The sequence below is a fragment of the Oryzias latipes genome, chromosome 20 (genome assembly GCF_002234675.1).
Source record: "Oryzias latipes chromosome 20, ASM223467v1".
Taxonomy (NCBI): domain Eukaryota; kingdom Metazoa; phylum Chordata; class Actinopteri; order Beloniformes; family Adrianichthyidae; genus Oryzias; species Oryzias latipes.
Window position 1 is genome coordinate 3,758,591 of NC_019878.2, and position 20,553 is coordinate 3,779,143.

Here is a 20,553-nt window from a genome sequence, read left to right on the forward strand (position 1 = left end):
GAATAAACATGAGTGCCTGAACAACACCGGTTTAGCCCTCGTGTTCCAAACCTGTTCTGTGTTTTGGACATTGGCTTAAACAGATTAAATAACATTCATTTGGGAAAAAATAAAAAAAACTGCTGACTTCTGTGTCCGTATAGTTAAACAGGGGCAACAAATAGAAAAAGCAAACCAGTAGAAAAGGATTCGTCTGGTCTGTGACATGATTTTCAATCGAAACCATCACCTTCAGAGAACGTGGAGAAATCTGTGTGCGTCCGGAGCGAGGCTGGTGGCATTTAGACCCTCAGACAACACAGCCTCCCTCATGAGCGTATCAGCGACATTACTTAATGATGCAGGAATATTCCAGAATCTTCTCTGGATGTATTTACGTTCTGGCATGGTGCCACCATTTCTTGACATGACTTTAGGAGAAGTCTCTCTACAATGATGCTGTCCTTCAGTGGGAAGGTTCAGATTCTGACCCAACAACAGAACAAATACAACTTCACTGACATTTTTTTTATGAAGAAACCAAAATGATTAGTATACATTTAGTGGAAATAGTTGAAATATCTTTGTTGCCCCCTTCTCTGCCTCTCTCCCTCTCCACTCTTCTGGAATTTGGTCTTTACAGGAACTGAAGACGCCGCCTCCCTTCAGCTCCTCCCCTGTGACTCCCACATCCATCCTCCTGCTCAGTCTGTCTCTGTGGATTCAGGTCGGCTGGTACTTACTGCTCTCCTGATCTGACTGCATCTCTGTGCTTTGGGAGGGGGATAATGCTGCTCCACAGCCTGCTGGTTCTGATGGGCCTCCTCGTGCTCTCTAAAGGTAAGAAGCAAACGTGTGGTCCACGCGAGACTTTATGGTGGAGGTCAGTGGCGGCATCAGATCTGCTTCCTGCTGATCCGGTACTGGGAGCCCACAGACCCACTCAGGTGTGAGTGTAGGTGTGCAGGAACAGACTCCACAGGTACAGACAGCTTAGTGGAGTCTGGAAAGAACAGATTATTCAGCTCCATCTGCTCAGAGGACAACGGCTGCTGCTGTTTGCTGGTTCACTCTCAGTCTGTTCGTGATTTAATGTCCACCTTTGGCGGGACTGTGTTCACTTGACCCCGCCTACTCTGGTTGACTGGCAGGTGGTGATGGGATGAAATGTTTTTTTATAGCAACCTGATCCTGCTGACGCTGACTTGCAGAGCCAACAATTACACAGCAGAACAAATGTTAATGAGATCCAACAGGATCTTTAGTGTACTGAAGAGAATAAACGATTGCTTTTACTTAAACTTGACCTCTGGGCTCCACAGAAAACCCTTAAGATTCTTAGACTAAGAACTTTTTCTGAAGGTTCCGGTTCTGACCATTTCTTTTATGACTCAGAAATATTTTATCTTTTGTGTGAGGAACTTCTATTTACACCATTGCAATTTGAACCAGAGTGGAGGACAGTCACTGCTGGATTAGCCCAGATTATACGACACACCCACAGAAGGTGTAAACAAACACCCATTCTTATTTTGGGTTTCAAGACGGGACAATTTTCCAAACTAATTTTAATTTTTTTTTTGATGGTGCTGGCTGGTTAAAAGTTAGGTTGTGGAACCACAGCCAGCACATTTACTGGGTGGGCAAATGGAGCCATGGACACCCCAGAATTTCCTTTTTACCCTGCAGTGTTCATCTCCAACAACTCATAAAAGAGACGGACAAACCCTAAGGTCACATGACTCCTTGGTGTCTACTGGGCTCAATTCCAGAGAGATTTTTAGCTGCACATTTATTGCCATCTGGGCCAGTAGTACTGTTAACCCTCATGCTATCTTGTGAGGTCAGAATGACCCCACCCTTACATTGACGTGTTCTCCCTACCAGGACAAAGGTGGATAAAGGTGAAGAGGATTTCATGTAATCCATGGACACCAGTGAAGATCACAAATCATTGAAGAAAAAAGGTCTTGTGGGGTCCAAATGACCCCACACCCAACGTTAAAGTGTCTTGGATAGCACAAGGATTACAGAGATAGAACAAACACAATGAGTAGGATGAACATCATGGTGTCCCACCAACGACCACTGTGCTTTTTCCTGATAAAGCCTGAACCCTGTCCTACCAGTTTACTGACTGGTTCTCTTTCTACTCCGTATTGGGAATCTGCAGGGAGGTTACCTTCTGCTAGGATTTTCTGATGGAAACAGACGACCAAATATGGACTGAAGAAGGTGGAGTTTATGCAAAGACTGTAAATCATATTTAAGAACACAGCTGTATCTTAAAATTGGGTGGATGACATGTTGCTACTGTTTTGCTTTTTTATTGTTTGACATACAATAAGCTTTCCCTCTTATCCAAGTGAAGGTAAAGTTGCATGTAACCCTTGTGCTATCCTAGGCACTTTAACATTGGGAGCTGGGTCATCTAGACCCACTAGACAGTGCGCTGAACCTTTTTTCTTCAATGATTTGTGATCTTCACTGGTGTCCATGGATTACATGAAATCTTTCCACCTTTATCCACCTTTGTCATGGTAGAGAGAACACGTCAATGTAAGGATGGGGTCATCTAAGATAGCACAAGGGTTAAAGGTGAAAGTTCATTGGTATGCTTGTCTCATAGTATATTTCCCTCCTCAGGGCAGGAGGATGGTGGGACTGATGGGAACAAGACAGAGAAGCCCTGCGACGATTTTACTGACCTCAACCTGTCCCACTGCTTCATGGGTACCAGCCTGTATGTTCGGTTGTTGCTCTACACCCGCTCCAACCTCGACTGTGGCCGCGAGTTAAATCACCACCACCTTTCCTCCCAGCCACTCCTCAACCTTAATAATCCCACCGCCTTTGTCATTCATGGATATCGACCCACCGGAGCCCCGCCCATCTGGATCCACCACATAGTCCACCTCCTGGCCGAGCAGGACGACATGAACATCATCGTGGTGGACTGGAACAGAGGGGCGGCCAACTTTAATTACTTCACAGCTGTTTCCTATACGAGGGAGGCAGCTCAGAACCTCACAGGCTTCATCTTGACCATGCAGGTGAGGTATATTACCACAGCTAACAGAAGCAGGAGAAACCCCAGGAGGTCAAGGGTCAGGTCCTTAAGGATTTGATTGAGCTTTGGCAATTAATCAAATATTTTTAAGTAGAAATTGTTCAGTCAAGTGTCAGAAATATCTACCAATGATTAGAGTTCACCTTTTTTTACATCAATCATCAGGTGGAATATATTCTAAATGTTTGCAAAAGGAAATTTTTAAGGTCCCAAAATATTAGAACCATAGCTTGATATAACACCACTTTAAGGTTTTACAGTCGGCTATACACTAAGTCACAAACTTTAACCAGCACGTCTTCATTCTAAACATTTCAACTTACAAATAATGATTTTAGAATGAAATACGTGACAAAGCTAATAGATACTGCAACAGACTGGTGAACTGTCCAGGGTGTCCCCTGCCTCGCCCACAAGTGGGGGATAGGCTCTGGCAGCCCCATGACCCCAAAAGAGAATAAACGGCAGAAGATGAATGAATGAATGAAGGTAATAGATAAGTGAAATTCGACTGCCAATTAGTTTTAAGAAAATGACTTTATTTTTTGGCAACTTTTTCATTATGAAGTAATCCCTAAAGCGATTTGGCAAAGGTGTGACACAAGATATCCTTCCTGACATAACAAGATTGTGATTAAATCTGGTGTTAAACCTTCAATTAACATATAGTTGGGGGTTTTCTGTTAGGATGTAAAATCTGATGTACATTCAACATGAAAATAACAAAATATTATGAAAATATTAAATATAAATATAAAAGTTGGCAAGAAATGTCCTATTACAACTTTAAGCAACTTTAACCCTTGTGCTATCCTAGGCACCTTGAGTCATCTAGATCAGTGTTTTTTGTTTGTTTTTTTTGAGCCACGGCACACTTTAACCTTGATAAAAATCCCGCGGCACACCAGCATCCAAAAATAAATAAAAAAGGAGACACTCACAGTTTGTATTGATCAACAGCCCCTCTGCAATCTCGCGTGCAAGTTGCAATGCTGAAAGTTGCAGCTGTTTTTTCTAGAAGATGTAATAAAAGTTAAGTAAGATTTAAAAACTGTTTGATGTGTCTTCGTTGTGGTTTCAAGACGTCAAAGGAAGACTCATTGTGCCCAGAGACTCTGTCACTTTAACCCAATGCATCATGGGAGATGTAGTGCAAACAGCCGCCACACGTAAATAAACTGGCGTCTCTGAGCTTCATTATTTTGTTCACTTGTTCCACGGTCTGACACCGGATACTGTGGAAATCTACACCACTAAGAAGAGCTTTAGCTGGTATTTTTGTTGGAACTGAGAGACTTTATGAGCAGAATCAGAACAATGAAGTGAAGACTTTAACCACTTCTGATTGGTCAGACTGATAACATGTGAATTAGCCTCCAAGAGTAATTGGTGGAGACAGTTAAAGGGGCGGGACTTTTCAGAAAACAGCTAATGCTACGGCTAAATTGCGGTACCTTCATTCTTATCAAAATGTCTTTAATAGAATCAAATAAACAGAAAGAAAAAAGTATTTTATGATCTTTCATATTCCTAACTACTCAGTGTTTTATCAGGGCCTGTTTGGATGAACACAGAGCTGATATCCTGGAGATGGAAAAATTTTTTAGATCAATTAATGAGGACAATTTCCCACGGCACACTTGACCAACTCCCACGGCACACTGGTTGAAAAACACTGATCTAGACCCACTAGACAGTGCGCTGAACCTTTTTTTCTTCAATGATTTGTGATCTTCACTGGTGTCCATGGATTACATGAAATCTTTCCGCCTTTATCCACCTTTATCGTGGTACGGAGAACACGTCAATGTAAGAGTGGGGTCATCTAAGATAACACAAGGGTTACACAAAGTTGTAGCATGGGAATTCTTCATTGACTATATGGCAAATCCTTCAAACAGGCATACGTATCCTTAAATTGTAATCTTTCACATCAACAATGACATTATGACATTGGGAAATACAGTCAGAGATGCTGCAACCATAGGGGAGGATTGGATACCAACTAAAGTTATGCCATGTTTGGTTGATTAGTTATATCTTAAATCGTAAATGCCTTGTACTTATAGTGCCTTTCCACCTTTATGGAGGTGGGGGGGCTTTCTCAAGGACATTGTGACACACATGGGCAGGCAGAGCGGGACCTGGTCAACCGCTCTACCTCTGCGCCAAAGACGCTACAGTTTGAATTTTATCTAAATCGTAACTGCTGATTCATAGAAATAAGATGAAAGATAAAAACGGATTACATATACTGGACGTCATTTAAAGTAAAAATGTCTTACAAGCTCAAACTTTAAATGAATGTTAGCTCAAAACGTCTTTATATTTGGTGTGTAAAGATTTAAATGTGGCTCGAAAGAAAATCAAAATTTAGGTAAATTTACTGCAAAGTTGAAGCCTTAAATAATTATTGATGGTTCTTTTACGCTGAAGGGGACACTCAATAGAAGTAAAAGAACAAAACTTTGAACTGAAGCCCTGATGTGAAGCTGATGGCTGATGGTTGTCTGCAGGAGGAAGGAGCCCCCCTGAGCTCGGTTCATCTGATCGGAGTCAGTCTGGGAGCTCACCTGGCTGGATTTGTGGGAGCAAATTTAAAAGGCATGCTTGGCCGCATCACAGGTAAAATACCCACTGCAATGATTTGTGATCTTCACTGGTGTCCATGGATTACATGAAATCTTTCCACCTTTATCCACCTTTGTCATGGTAGGGAGAACACGACAATGTAAGGGTGGGGTCATCCAAGATAGCACAGGGGTTAAGAAAACAGACGCATTATTGTCATTTGTTGTTCTCATCTATATGACAGCTTGTACTGTTAGATTACAGTTTTTCTCAGTCACTTTAGTACAATTCTCAGATCAGTATTGAAGTTTGCAAATACGTGTGTGCATTTCTCCAAACAATTTGTGCAAACAGCAAAACACTATGGATTTCTTGCAAAAGCCTGTAACTTGCTCAAAATCTTTAGTTCATCTCTCAAAACTAAGTCTTTATGTCATTGAACATGTCAGTGCCATCAGAATGTCAAGTCCTTGTGTCATTGTCTACGAACAAGACAGTCAAATGACTTAGTCATGTTGTCAGTATAACTGTGTACTTTAGAGGGAGGTTCTGATGTAAACTATGGTTAAAGTTTTGATGACAATTATTGTAAAATGTAAGTTACACATTTTTTGTTTGATTGCAAGAGACTGGACAAGATTCACATTTACACTTTTACTGTTCATTTTGTAATTTGTTGGTAGACCATGTCATACCAACATAGAAAAAAACCACTGCAAACAGTAACACAAAGGGGAAAAAAAAGAGGACAATATTCTGTACAACAGTACAGGCAGTGCAGTAGGAATTGGTGTGGTCTTCCTACATCTCTTGTCGTTCCTGTATGTTAGGCCACACATTGTCATCCACATTACAGCGAATATCCTCTCTTGCAATGCAGCGTGGAAAGAATCTTTTAGAGTATCTTATCCAGCCTCTGCAGACGTCTGCCGTGATGTCATCACACGCTGCATCCATGGCAGCCAGGAGGGTCATTTGTGTATGTGGCTGGCGATCATAAACTTTCCATTACCATGCTGAGAAAAATTCTTCAATGGGGTTAAGGAAAGGAGAGTAGCGTGAAATGAACTCCATCCGCATCTCATCAGGAACACGTACATGTCTTCGGCCTCTTCCTCGGTTTTGCCCCCTAACTCCTCCACCACGCAACCTCACTACTCTTCCTCTTCTTCTTCTCTCTGGCTGTTGACCCCGCCCAATTCCTTGTCCTTCCATTGTCAGACATAGAACATTGTGTTGTGCTTCTGCCATATACAGTATATACTTGTCTATTCACTGTCAATGAGATGCACCTTTGTTAGAGGAAGTCAAGTCACCTGAGAGCAATTTACCAATTCAGGACAGATTTAGACAAAAACATATAATGGAGATGTATAGAAATATGTTTGTCACATTATGACAACTTGGTCAACCATTTTGCAGTTAATGACTTATACGATGAACTAATGACTAGGTGTTTTGAGGAGTAAGACTATTGCACAGTGAACTATATAATACATTTTGATCAACATGACATAAACAATTGATAATGTAGCAAAGAGCAGAGAATTGTACGTAATCATTTGCATGGATGTACAAAAGCAATTGCAACTTGTTCAAAGAAGTGAAAAACTGCTTATATGATGTGCACAAGTGACATCATGATGTGAAGATTGAACAAATAGTTTTAGGAATTTCATTCTGATCTGAGAATTGTACTAAAGCGACTGAGAAAAACTGTAAATCCGAATGCATCCGAATCCCAGGTGGTGTTTTTTGTGAGCTGTTGGAACCATGACTGTGATACAGCAGCTAAAAGCTAGATGGCAGCAAAGATCAAACTAAACATACTAAGTCAGCGTTTGGTTTCTATGTTGTCTTTACTATCAGTGTAATTATACTAACTGTGGTTTATTTGATCCCTTTAGTCTTGGTTGAACTATGTAAGTTTTCTGCTTAAGATTTAGAAAATGTGCTGCACGGTGGCGCAGTGGTTAGCGCTCTTGCCTCACAGCAAGAAGGCCCCTGGTTCAAGTCACAACAACAATGGGGGACCTTTCTGTGTGGAGTTTGCATGTTCTCCCCGTGCATGTGTGGGTTTTCTCCGGGGACTCCAGCTTCCTCCCACCGTCCAAAAACATGCTTCATAGGTTAATAGGTTACTCTAAATTGTCCATAGGTGTGAATGTGAGTGTGCATTGGTGTGTGATATGTGTGACCCTGGGACAGACTGTCCAGGATGTCCCCTGCCTTCGCCCATAAGTGGCCGGGTTGGGTTCCGGCAAACCCGTGACCCCGAAAGGGACAAACGGAAACAGATGAATGAATGAATGAAAGATTAAGTAAATGCAGAAGACATGAGCGAATATTCTGACTTACGGTAGATAGTAGAGGAAGGTGACTGTCAGCCTAATAAAGTCTTAATTAGGAGTTGATTTGACCCATGATTATAAAGAAAACAAAGATCCTAAACAAAAACAAATAACAAATAAATTGTTTTTTATTATCATTTGTATTTTATTCCATTTACAAATCTACAACTAAATTGTCTTAAGGTGCTTCACAAAAATGTGAGAAACACAAAGAAATGTTGTGTACCTTACGGCACATCCCATGAGGGGTTGCCACAGCAAACCAGATCTTTTCCCTGGATGTCCTTCCTGACACAACCCTGTTTTATGTCCGGGCTGGGGGGGCAGAGGGGGACCCAGACTTGGGCCTCAAGTGGCTACATAGTTAGGTTTCGCCCAAGGACCCACACTGGATGAAGCTCATTGCGGCACCAGGGAAGCGAACCCTGGTACTTGCACAGCAGTTCTACACCCAGCCAACTGAGCCATACAGCCACTAAAGAAAAGGTTTTAAAATAAGACCTTTAATAATAATTGCTACTTTATTTATCCCACAATGGTGAAATTCTTCTCCACGTTATAATCCAATTTGGTTAAAAAATGTCAGTATGGCCATTTTAATTTTGCTATAGTTTGATGCTGATCATCATAAGTTGTCACGTACAATCTGGCATACATATTTCATTCACATGTATTGTTGTTGAAGGTCAAAGTTTCAAGTTCTGCTCTTTCCTTCCAGGTCTGGATCCAGCTGGGCCAATGTTCACTAGGGCCAAACCAGAGGAGAGGCTTGACCCTTCAGACGCCATGTTTGTGGATGTACTGCACACCGACATGGACTGTGAGAATTCAACTGCTTTATTGACCTGAACCGTCCTTTTTCTGACTGTCAGTCCAATAAAAACCAAAGTGGGAACAAAACAACCGTCTACTCTGCACCCCAGAATAGCTTACTACAAACAGTCTATATTTTAATAGTAAAAAGTAATGACAGGAGACGGTTTGTGAGTGTTTAAGATGTAGGCCATGATATAAATATAAGTCGACCAAAAGCTGCATGGTGAGCTGCTTCACCCTCTAATGACAGCAGATGGTAGACAGATGAACAAGCCCACAGAGATTCAACTGCAGTTTGCTTTAGAGAGGCTGACTCATCAACCACAACTTTCATAATGAAAAACATACAAATGTTAAGTGGTAGCCTCTGAGTATTTGTGATTAAAATAACATTTAATTAAACCTGTGAACGAAACATCAAGACTAATAATTAGAAAACTGTTAGCATGAGGGATCAGTTCCTTTAGACTGCAGTTGGTGAAAACTGACACTTCTTGGAAAAAACCATCCAGTTTGATACATTTTCATAAAACACGAAAAAATCCTAGAGCTAAATCAGTTTCCTGCCTTCAGCATTTGGTTTGAGAGGATCTCATGGCCACATTGACTTCTACGCCAACGGTGGAGCCGACCAACCCGGATGTCCCAAAACCATCTTTGCAGGTGAGCTTTTACCCGCCCACTCTCTCCTGTTTTTCAGCTTTAATCTCACCAAAGTTCCTCTCTATGGTCTTTCAGGGAAATCCTACTTTGTGTGTGACCACCAACGCTCGGTGTTCCTGTATCTGTGCGCCCTTAACAGAACCTGCCATCTCACCGGTTACCCGTGTTCATCGTACAACCACTTCCTGGATGGTCAGTGCCTGCAGTGCGAAGTCTTTAAGCCAGCTACCTGTCCGGTGCTTGGTAAGTGATACATCCAACAAAAACGATCGTAGACGATCAGAAATGTCAGGTCTACCTGCAGTGTTTGTAAGAAATCTTAGTCCCTGACCTGATATCTTAACATATTTGAAACCATGTTTGAATTTTGGTGTGATACTTTTTTTCTGATACACTACTTTACCCCAGATTAACCCTTCCACACCGAAATGATGGGCTCAAATCAGGATCAGTTAACTTTTAAGTGTATTATAATGTTAAGTACTCATAATGAAAAACAACCCTAAGCCCCTCCCAAATCCACGAAAACGAGTGGGTTCTTACATTGTGACGTGGATCAGTAAGATCCGCCCCTTCCAGGAAGAGTCTGCACTGCCAGCACCACCTCCAGACTAACACCCACCTTCTCCCCAGAGCGTTGTTTGACAAAACAGTTTTATTTTCTATGCACATTGGTCACATCTATCTTTGCTAAAGTTTAGATGTTGTTTGTTTTCGTGGGCAAAACGCAGACACGCTGCTGAGGCTGACTCTAGGATGATGTCACGAAATGGGCGGCGCCCACAATGAGTCAAAGGGGGAGCCTCAGAGATCGAGTCGTTTTGCTTAATAGAAAACTGAATTGCAAAAATAACTCATATTTAATTAAAAAATCGTTCTTTAGTGTGCCAAAGATAATATACTTCATGTATATGGATATAGTTTACACTGAAAGGCCTAAGAAAAGCATGATAAAGGCCCTTTGAACTCAAAAGTACACATTATGAACCTGAAGGAAATGTTGAACATTTGAAAAATACAATTGTAAATTGAAAAAATATTTATCAAACTTGAAAGAAATATGAAAAATTGGAATTAAATCATTTTAAATTTGAACCTTGAATAACCTTGTTTCCTTTTAGTTTTCGATGTATAGTTTTAATTCAGGATTTTCACTTTTGGTTTGATCTTAAATCCACTTGGGGGTGGGGCTTTGAGCCCATTGGCTACTGTGGCATGATTGACATTGGGGGACAGACGTTATGATGATGTCATCTTCGTCTGTTGTTTGAGCTGCCTGTGTCTCCCCTCTTCTGATGTACCACACTCTAGAAGTATATGGAGCAGAAATGACATCAGTGTGACCTCCATTACCCAATGTTTTTACCTCCACTGTTGACATTCTTTGAACTACCACAACTCTTCAACCGTTTACGCAATTAAATTAATTCCAGCGCATTCTGAAGCACAAAAAAGCAGCCCAGCTCTGATCACTTTACGGTAATGAAGTGTTCATGCAATCAATGTAGGTCAGCTGATTCTGTGGCAGAGAAAAGCCGCGTTGGGCAGCATGTAATTTTTGTAAGCTGATATGAAAAGCTGCTTTTCTCCGCATCAGAATCAGCTGGTTCATGTTGATCGCGTAAACAGTGGCAGAGTTACGGTTTGTCAAAGAGCGTTTGATATTTAGGTGTCATCAATGACATCTCCGGTGTTAAAAGGTTAAAAACAGCTTCCAAAAGGTTAACTCTCTCCAGACAGTCCACAGTGCTTTCCCAAAAGTCAGCATGACTTCTTGCACAGCAGTGGTGCATCTTGAACTGGCTCCCACGCCAACCAGAGATCATTTTAGTTGGTTGACCTCCTGGAATGGTTTTTCACTAGTCCATGTTTGTTTGCGAGTATTTGGTCTTGCTGTGGTTCTCTGAAGTCCCAAAGCTGAAGAATTGTCTTTTTTGTCCAAGGTGAAAAATCTTGAAGAATCTCTTTTGTTCTTGAGAGGTTTTTTTTAATCGCTCTGTGATGTTAATCCTTGGAGATCTTAAAGTCCAATTCACTTTTCAGGGGTCCTTTGATAGAAAACAATTATGTTAGTAATCTGTCTGATACATCTTAATTTTAAGTTTGTTAAACGTGCAGTTAAAAATTTAAAAATTAATACTTTAAACCCCCTTTATTCATTTACAATGAATTATCGAATAGCAGGACAGGATGACATGATGCCTGAATTGATTTATTCTACTTTAATTTTCATAGAGAGGTTTAAGTAGCACAATCCTCACAAGTTGACTAAAAAAAGAACCCAAATCTTTCTGAGCATCACTGAGATGTACAGCCTGTCTGCCAACTGCTGGGTCAAGTGTTCAAATCTCAGGCCAGACAGTCATATATCTTTTAGCATGGCAGCTAACTGCACATTATCTTTAGTTGTAAAGAGTAAGTCCCTTTAGATAAAAGGCTCTGCTATTTGCTCAGTAGTTCAGAATCTTGTAGTGATCTGGAGAACACCTAATTTACAAATATATATAAACTAAGCTGATCTACATAGAGAATCCGTGCCTTTTAGGGAAAAAAGTTTAATATTTCATCTTGTTTTTTAGGAAAATTGAACAATACTGCTGCACATTTCTGGTTTTAATGAATGCAGGGACACGTGGTCTATACCTAACTCAGTCTTTTGAGCCAACACAAACATTATCCATGGGAACCCAGTCCTGATCACAGGCGATGCAATTCCACCACCTATAGTTAGTGGCAGTACGCTATCTCCATTGGTTCATCCCTCACTAATAAACTAGCAAAAACTTCTCTCAGACATGTTGAAAAAAGTCACTCATGTAGAGATCGAAATCGTAAATATAGCATTGCTTTTAAAACAAGCTAAATGTATTTGTGTGATCAAATTTAGCAAATGAAGCGATGTTGGATCAAATCTGACAAACCTCACTTGTCTTCTAACCTTCAGGTTATAACATGAGTTTATGGAGAGACACTCTGATTCGACTTGGACAGACCAAAGTCTACTTTAGCACCACCGCCTCTCTGCCTTACAAGAGTGAGTCTATCACACAGCCTCCACACACACACACAGACACACCCACACACACACACCGACACACACACACACATACACACTTATACTCCTATACACACACACACAAGCCTATACACACACACACGCGGGACTCATATAACGAAAAATTTTAGCATATATGACATCATTTTCTTAAGAACTCACAAATATCATAGAGAATGTTTCTTGAGGCTAAACGGTTTGACCTTCTGTGGCCGGTGTGTGACAGAGCTGAGCTACAGAGTTGACATGGTGACATGGAACCAGTACCTTCGCTGGGGGGTTGTCTACTTCCGCCTTCACAGCGGCAGGAATTTCACTGAAGCTCGAGTTGATCAGTGAGTGTTTCCGCTAACACACCATGTAGTTTAGACCCAACTGTCATCCTCAAGATCTGCCATAATTCCAGACACAGACCAAATGAAAACACTTGATGCAGGTAATCAGAATGAACACTGAAGGGGGTTGATCTTGAGGATCAGGGTTAGGCATCCTTCATCGTAAACAACATAAATTCATTTTTTTAACTGCTAAAACTGTGCTCCTCTCGTCTTTGCAGTAAGCTTCTTAGGTTCGAACAGTACACGTCTACACGGCTGCTCGCTCAATTTGACGAAGACATACAGAACATTCAGAAGATTTCCATGCGGATCAGCACCGGGAACATCATCGGCCCTCGTTACAAAATGAGACTCATCAGAATTCGCTTCACACCGCTGGACCACCCTGAGAGGTCAGAGTTCAAATCATTCATTTAGGTGATGATAAGAATATATCAAAGCTTATCAAAGTCAGTCAGAAGTTGAGCCTCTCATTCAAGTCAATCAGAACAATAAAATTAAATGTTTTTAGAATTAAAATTCAACAAAGTGTTAAATCTCCAGCTGGTTGCACCAAAAACTTTAAACTTGGAAAGTATTGTCCAATCATTTTTAACCCTTGTGCTATCGTATGACCCCACCCTTACATTGACGTGTTCTCCCTACCATGACAAAGGTGGATAAAGGTGGAAAGATTTCATGTAATCCATGGACACCAGTGAAGATCACAAATCATTGAAGAGAAAAGGTTCAGAGCACTGTCTAGTGGGTCTAGATGACCCAACTCCCAATGTAAAAGTGCCTAGGATAGCACAAGGGTTAAGTGGCTTCCCCTTTTGTGATCTAATTTGAGGAATCTTCAGGTTAGCGTTAGTACGTTCATGTACATGTCTAGCTTGGGCATTTGGTATTTTTGAGTTCTCCCCCCCCCCCATTTCCTGTAGGGAGTGAGGGGGGAGCAGCGGTTCAAAACCGCGCTCTTTGTCTAAATGGTGGATGGACTAGAATTTCAACATTTTCTCATTTTAGTGTAAATATGTATACATGCAATTTCCATGAGCAGAGCAGCAGTTGGAGATCAACATTGACAAAATGTTTCCTCCTGCAGGCCTTTGATGTGCCGCTTTGACGCCATCATGGAGGAAAACATGGAAGTGTCGTTTCGGCCTCTGCCCTGCAACTCTCACCTGTGACTGAGCGCACTCACTTCTTCATCTTCTCTGGAAAACACCTGACTGACCCTCTGTGCTCAGAGGTCCCGTGGTCTCCGGCTCTGACCCCACATGTGACCACGGAGTGTGGCTCCAGGCAGGGGGAAGCCTGCTGATGTGTGGATTATTCCTGGAAACTAAAACCAGGAGCGGAGCAGATGAAGAGATACCTGAAAAGAAAAGAAAATGATGAGGAGCTGCATGAAAAAAAGCATTTGTTTGAAGCTGATACTCAGATATTAAAGCCATTTGGCAAATTTGTATTGTCTGGTTCTGATGAGAAAGGATCTTTGTAACACATTTATAACTGAAACCTTTTATAAAATATAAATTGTGGTTTTGAGTTTAAATCGAATGAGCCACACTTTTTTGATCTAAAGTTTATACTAAAGTAAAAAAGAATAATCTGATGAGTTTCTATTGATAATTTTTACCATGGTTTGATTGAATTGATGTGATTACTTTTACTCCAGATTATATTCTTCACATCCCATTTTCTTTGTAAATTATACAGTACAGTATGCATTATAATTTATCAATATCATAATGTTATGAAAAAAACATCTGCTTGATTTCGCTCAGACTTTGGTGTGCTGATAGTGAACCATAAATGCAGTTTTTCTTTGTGCCTTTGAAGCTCTTTGGTCTGAAGTACCATGGAAATACAATGGAAACGTAACCCCCGGAAAGAGCTGCCATGGTAGTCAGTGGATTAACAGAAGCGATATTAACTAACGAAATACTAAATATTTTGTATATTTTTGTTTTTAATGTGAATTTAAAAATAAAGTTTTCAAACTTGACTATTTGTTCTTTACTTAGATAAAATGAAACTGGCCCCTGACTGAAGATCCATAGCAGAGTGTGAAGTTCTCGTGTTCTGCACAGCTTCATCAGGTCCTCAGCACCACAGGAACCTGCAGTGAGGAGGCTGTGGTAGCTGAAGACGAGATAGTGCATGGGATGAAATAGGTTGCTGCCAACAGAGAGGAAAAACTCCTTCATCATCTACTTTCTTGCAGAGGGAGCAGACATGACAGCTCTAGAATCGGGTTTTCTGTCCTCAAAGCACTGACCCACAACGGCTCTTTTGAGAGCCATCCACAAAACCTTTAGAGCTTGTTTCTCTCTTTTTCACAGTTTTTACTCAAAACTTCTAAAAAACTACATTAGTTGAAAAGGTAAGAGATCAAAACAGGATCAATAGTACATTTGGACTGGAGCAGAACTGCACTCTTCCTCATAAAATCACACTGCTATCGGTGAAAGACGCTGCTCAGTAGTATGCAAACAGTTGCCATCGATATATATTTCTGGGGTGGCCGTCACGTGAAATACGACGCGACACACATGCGCCATTACTATGCATTGAGTCTTGAAGTAATGACAAAGTCTAAACATGCAGAGAATCAATAACATACGCAATGTTTTACAATCAACTGCAAAAGTTATGACAGCAAAATTTGACGATCCAGAGGAATTACCCTGCGCAGGTTAGTGATCACATTTTATTAGAAAGAAATCAGGCTGAGAAGAGTGAAGTGGGTGCTAAAGTGGGTGCTAGCATGCTAGTTTGGGTCATCCATGTGGCCAGTGCTGAACTTTTTCTTGGACCCGGAGGAATGGTTAAGATTAGGATTAAGTTTAGGATTGGGGTTAACCCTTGTGCTATTTTAGATGACCCCACCCTAACATTGACGTATAATTCATACCATGACAAAGGTGGATAAAGGTGGAAAGATTTCATGTAATCCATGGACACCAGTGAAGATCTAAAAATGCATTGAAGAAAAACTGTCTAGTGGGTCTAGATGACCCCACTCCCACTGTTAACCCTTGTTCTATCTTAGATGACCCCACCCTTACATTGACATGTTCTCCCTACCATGACAAAGGTGGATAAAGGTGGAAAGATTTCATGTAATCCATGGACACCAGTGAAGATCACAAATCATTGAAGAAAAAAGGTTCAGAGCACTGTCTAGTGGGTCTAGATGACCCCACTCCCACTGTTAACCCTTGTTCTATCTTAGATGACCCCACCCTTACATTGACGTGTTCTCTCTACCATGACAAAGCTGGATAAAAGTGGAAAGATTTCATGTAATCCATGGACACCAGTGAATATCACAAATCATTGAAGAAAAAAGGTTCAGCGCACTGTCTAGTGGGTCTAGATGACCCAACTCCCAATGTTAAAGTGCCTAGGATAGCACAAGGGTTACAGTGCTCTGCCAGGGGATGGGTTAAATGTGGAGAACAAATATCACACATCTAGGTGTGTGACAACTAATGGGACTTTGAATACGTGCAACCAACAACAAAATTCAGCCTTAAAATACTTGCAGGCAATGCAGCAATGTGCAACTTTGCCGCACGTATTACGTGTGGCCAACATGAATTTCCATCAGTTACAAATACGTGCCAATAACATCATCTTTCTTATAATGTTTGATGTTTTCATTTATTGTTTATTACCTCAAAATTGACATTTTGGGGTTGAAGTGCAGGAATAAAATTGATTACTTTTACAAAAGGCTTTGTAGCTGAAGATTAGACACGTTTCCAAGCAATACCACTTTGTGGGCCATTTGTGTAAAGCATGTAAAAAAGCAGTTAGTGGACTAGTTTGTGGTAATTTATTTGTTTTGTTTGATTAAAACTAAAGAGAACCAAATTTACCAATGTTTGTGTTGTTTCTGATAGAACACATATAAAGGCATTTTTTAAAAATATCCTGGACTCTCACATGTTCTACAGATTCATCATCCTCCATAAATACTACAAAGAAAATTAAATTTAAAAAATCAATTAAAAAAAAGGAAAAATGCTCCACCCACCCTTGTTAAAAAATGTGTGAGCTAGCTAAGATCGCATCAGTTGTGAACTCAACAGGCGCACGCCGTTCAACATCTACAATTTCTAATTCCAACAGTTTTTCCACAGTAGCTTGCCATTGATGCCCGAGAAGTTACGAGACCATCGATAAAAATGTCTAGGACGGGTTTTCGTCTATATCTGGAACTGAAGGTCTTTTTTTTTAATTCAAGATAGCGGCCTTGTAATACATTAATAATAAAAAATAATAAATAAACATCAGTCACCAAATATGAGGTCAAAGGTCAGTGAAACTACTGTGGTGATAGACTTAAGCTGGCAGCATGTGCTTAAAATTTTGTGAAACTCGCATAAACAAAAATGATTTCTCATATTGTCGAAAAACACGAAAAACGTCAAATCTCAAACTTTGCCACAAAATGGCCGTGAAGCTGTAGGTTGTTTTGCCATCCCATAATAATTTCAAAACTTCCTTTGGATATCCCGACTAAGCTTTAGCCTACTGGGATGTCATCGTCCTGGGGATGGTGTCGTTTACTATGCCCAAAACTAATTTTCGCCGGGTATTAGGTCGGCACACATTTTGGTGAGTTTTCGTGCATGTGGCTGGGGCAAATTCTTGCTCAAATTTTTCCAACTATGAAAACAATTTGGTCCGTGCAGTCAGTAACTGCTGCAGGCCATAAATTAAAAACAACAACTTGAAAACATAAAAAGCTCCCCTCCCTGAATCGCCACTTTATCGTGGTGGAGGGGTTTGCGTGCCCGAATGATCCCAGGATCCGGTAGCTGGTTGGTGTTCCACCTCAAACTGCTATATTCACTTACTCCCCCCACTAACAGTTCTCTTTCTACATTCATTCAATATTTCACCAAGGGACCCGTCCCTATGCGCTGTCCCCAGAAGCTTCTTTTCATATTTCCCCAGTCCTGACTGGAAGACAGACGGTGACGTCTACTTTAGAAGGAGGGACATCCTTCTAGACCAGGGCGTCAAACTCATTTCGGTCCGGGGGCCATATTCAAGCCATCTGATCCCAAGTAGGGCGGACCAGTAACATAAAAGCAAAAAACAGCGTTGTTTTTTGTTTTTTTACTCAGTTGGAAAAAATGCCTCAACCAACATAGCTGCGTTATCACTTATTATTACAAATTCATTCACAAAGGCCAATGGATTTCAAATAAAATGCATTTCAGTTAAAAAAAATTGGTTTATTCAATTTTATAGAGATGAATATTTTACATCTGATAATGAATCAATCCCAATAATAAACCCAAGAGGGGCTACGTAAAAAAATGAAACACCCGCCTAAAATGTAAATGTGAAAATCAAGAAAAATTAAACTAAATTAAACTTGCAAACATTTGTGAAGATAAGAATTTGGAGTTAACCTCCCTTTCTCTCCTGAAACCTCACCCAGCCATCAATATCAGGATTGAGAGATCCTGTGCAGAAACACATTTACTGTCATTCAAGTGAGCAAAACACAATGAAATCTCCAAGAATCTTTTCCTGGTTGGCTGCCTGAATTTTGTGGCAACACCTGACTTCTTCCTGACCTTTAATGGGACGCTATCAGCAACCAGACTGACATCACATGACCAGTTCACTTCAACGTTGTTCAGCCCAGTAACTAGAGAGCTGACTATGTCATCAGCTGTTTTCTCCATCAACTCAAGAAACTCAGCTGTTGTTGGTCTCTTTAACACTTCTAATAAATATGCACAGTTGTGCAATATCTGTATCTGTGCTTTCATCAATAGTGACCAAAAATGCAATAAATGACTGGATTCTTCATTTGGCACCCAAGTTTCCTCAGAGATGTTGTATCTGCAGTGCAATGCGGCACTTCCGCCTTCAAAAGAAGCCTCAAAGCTACTCTTCTGCTCAAGACTCGGTTCTCCCGGGAGACACGGTCAGACTGAGGTCTGAATCGTCCTCCAGAGCGTTGTACGTTACAAAGCACCCTTCCTTTCACACAAACACAAAGACTCCGGCAGCAGTGATCAGACATGCTTGGCTCACACAGAGCATGTAGCCACACCGAGTGAGCACTGACGTCATCGCCCTGCCTCCCCCCTGGAAATGCTCACTGGTATTGAATTTTGCTACAGTTTTTGCGGGGTGAATTTGAAAACGAATATGCAATCCCCTCGATGCATTTTCACTTTAATTATGTCACAGAATAAAAAGAAGAAAAGGAAAAAGCATTTTGAAGGATTGCTTTTTCATTTTAATTTAAATCAGAATCTACTAGAACTTGTCTGAGGAGATCTGCATTTTATTTTTATTTTCTTATTTTTACCTTTTATCTTTAATTCAAATAAAAATATTGAGACGTAATGGTCATCAGGTGTATAAGTAACTGACATTATACGTGGTTCTGTCGGTGGGACAATCTCCCACACCTAAAGCACCTACTCAAAAGGGCCCCCCCAGCCAAAGTGAGGAGGACACTGCCTTTAGAGGCTCAACAGGGTCCATTTCTAAGACCCCTACCTTGGAAGTTTAAGTTACCTACATTTGTTTTTAGTTATGTTCAACTGTTAAGTTTTCTTTCTGTTCAGAGTTCAGTGTTCAAAATGAGGAGCAGGGAATATATGTGCAAAACACTAAAATGTGAAACATTATGTATGACAGAAACGTAAAACTGCTTACACTTAATATCAATGGCTTACATAATCCAGTTAAGAGGTGGAAAACATTGTCCAAACTAAAACAAGATAAAGCAGAAATAGTCTTTTTACAAGAAACACATCTCCCAGAGGCTGAGTATCTAAAGTTGAATAAAATGGGCTTTAAACACGTTTTCTATTCTTCCCATAGCTCAGGGCGGAGGAGAGGGGTGGCCACCCTGATATCTGGGGCAGTGAATTATCAACACGTATCAGAATACAAAGACAAAGAAGGCAGATATATAATGATAACAGGAAAAATCAATAGTATTCTAATAACATTACTAAATGTGTACGTTCCCCCTGGTAGCGACTGGTCTTTTTATAGACATATTTTTGAAATAATTTCAACAAAAAGTCAAGGAACCTTGATATGCGGCGGAGACTTCAATATTGTATTGAATAACTCACTCGACTCCTCAAATGGCAAAGGTGACTATAGAAAGATTGGGAAAAAGATGAGACATCTCATGGAGGAAATGGCCATAGTTGATTTGTGGAGGGAAAATAATCCAACAAAAAGAGAATATACTCACTACTCACATCCGCATAACGCGTACTCCCGTCTAGATTACATATTTATGTTCAAAAATGACCTACTAAGAGTGAAAAACAGTGATATTGGAACTTGTGCAATTTCTGACCATAATCCAGTTACAGTAAGTCTCTACTTGGCTGGACAGAAAAGAGCCACTGTTTGGAGATTAAACAATAACATCTTAAATTACCCAAATATCAAAGATAAATTAAGCTATGAAATTAAAGAATACTTAATACATAATGATAATGGTGAGGTCTCACCAGGAACTCTCTGGGATGCTCTAAAAGCAGTTCTGAGAGGGAAAATAATTAGCATCTCATCCTACCAGAAAAAAGCTAGTCAACAGAAACTGAAGAGCTTAGAAGAAAAACTGTTAAAACTTCAACAGGAGCATTTCCAAAGTGTAAAGACCAAAAATAAGACTGAAATTATAAAATTAAAGAAAGAAATTGACGACATCAATAC

The 20,553-nt window shown here is 40.5% G+C and overlaps 1 protein-coding gene across 1 annotated transcript; it reads left to right on the forward strand.

The window, feature by feature from the left end:
- Positions 1–235: 235 nt before the first annotated feature.
- On the forward strand, positions 236–14,836 carry LOC101168251 (lipase member H-like). Its single transcript, XM_023950373.1, has 10 exons — positions 236–819; positions 2,626–3,032; positions 5,566–5,674; positions 8,690–8,791; positions 9,361–9,450; positions 9,526–9,693; positions 12,395–12,484; positions 12,732–12,840; positions 13,062–13,235; positions 13,931–14,836. Exons 1-10 carry the CDS (start codon positions 768–770, stop codon positions 14,013–14,015), a joined length of 1,386 nt encoding a protein of 461 aa, XP_023806141.1. The 5' UTR covers positions 236–767; the 3' UTR covers positions 14,016–14,836.
- Positions 14,837–20,553: the final 5,717 nt, after the last annotated feature.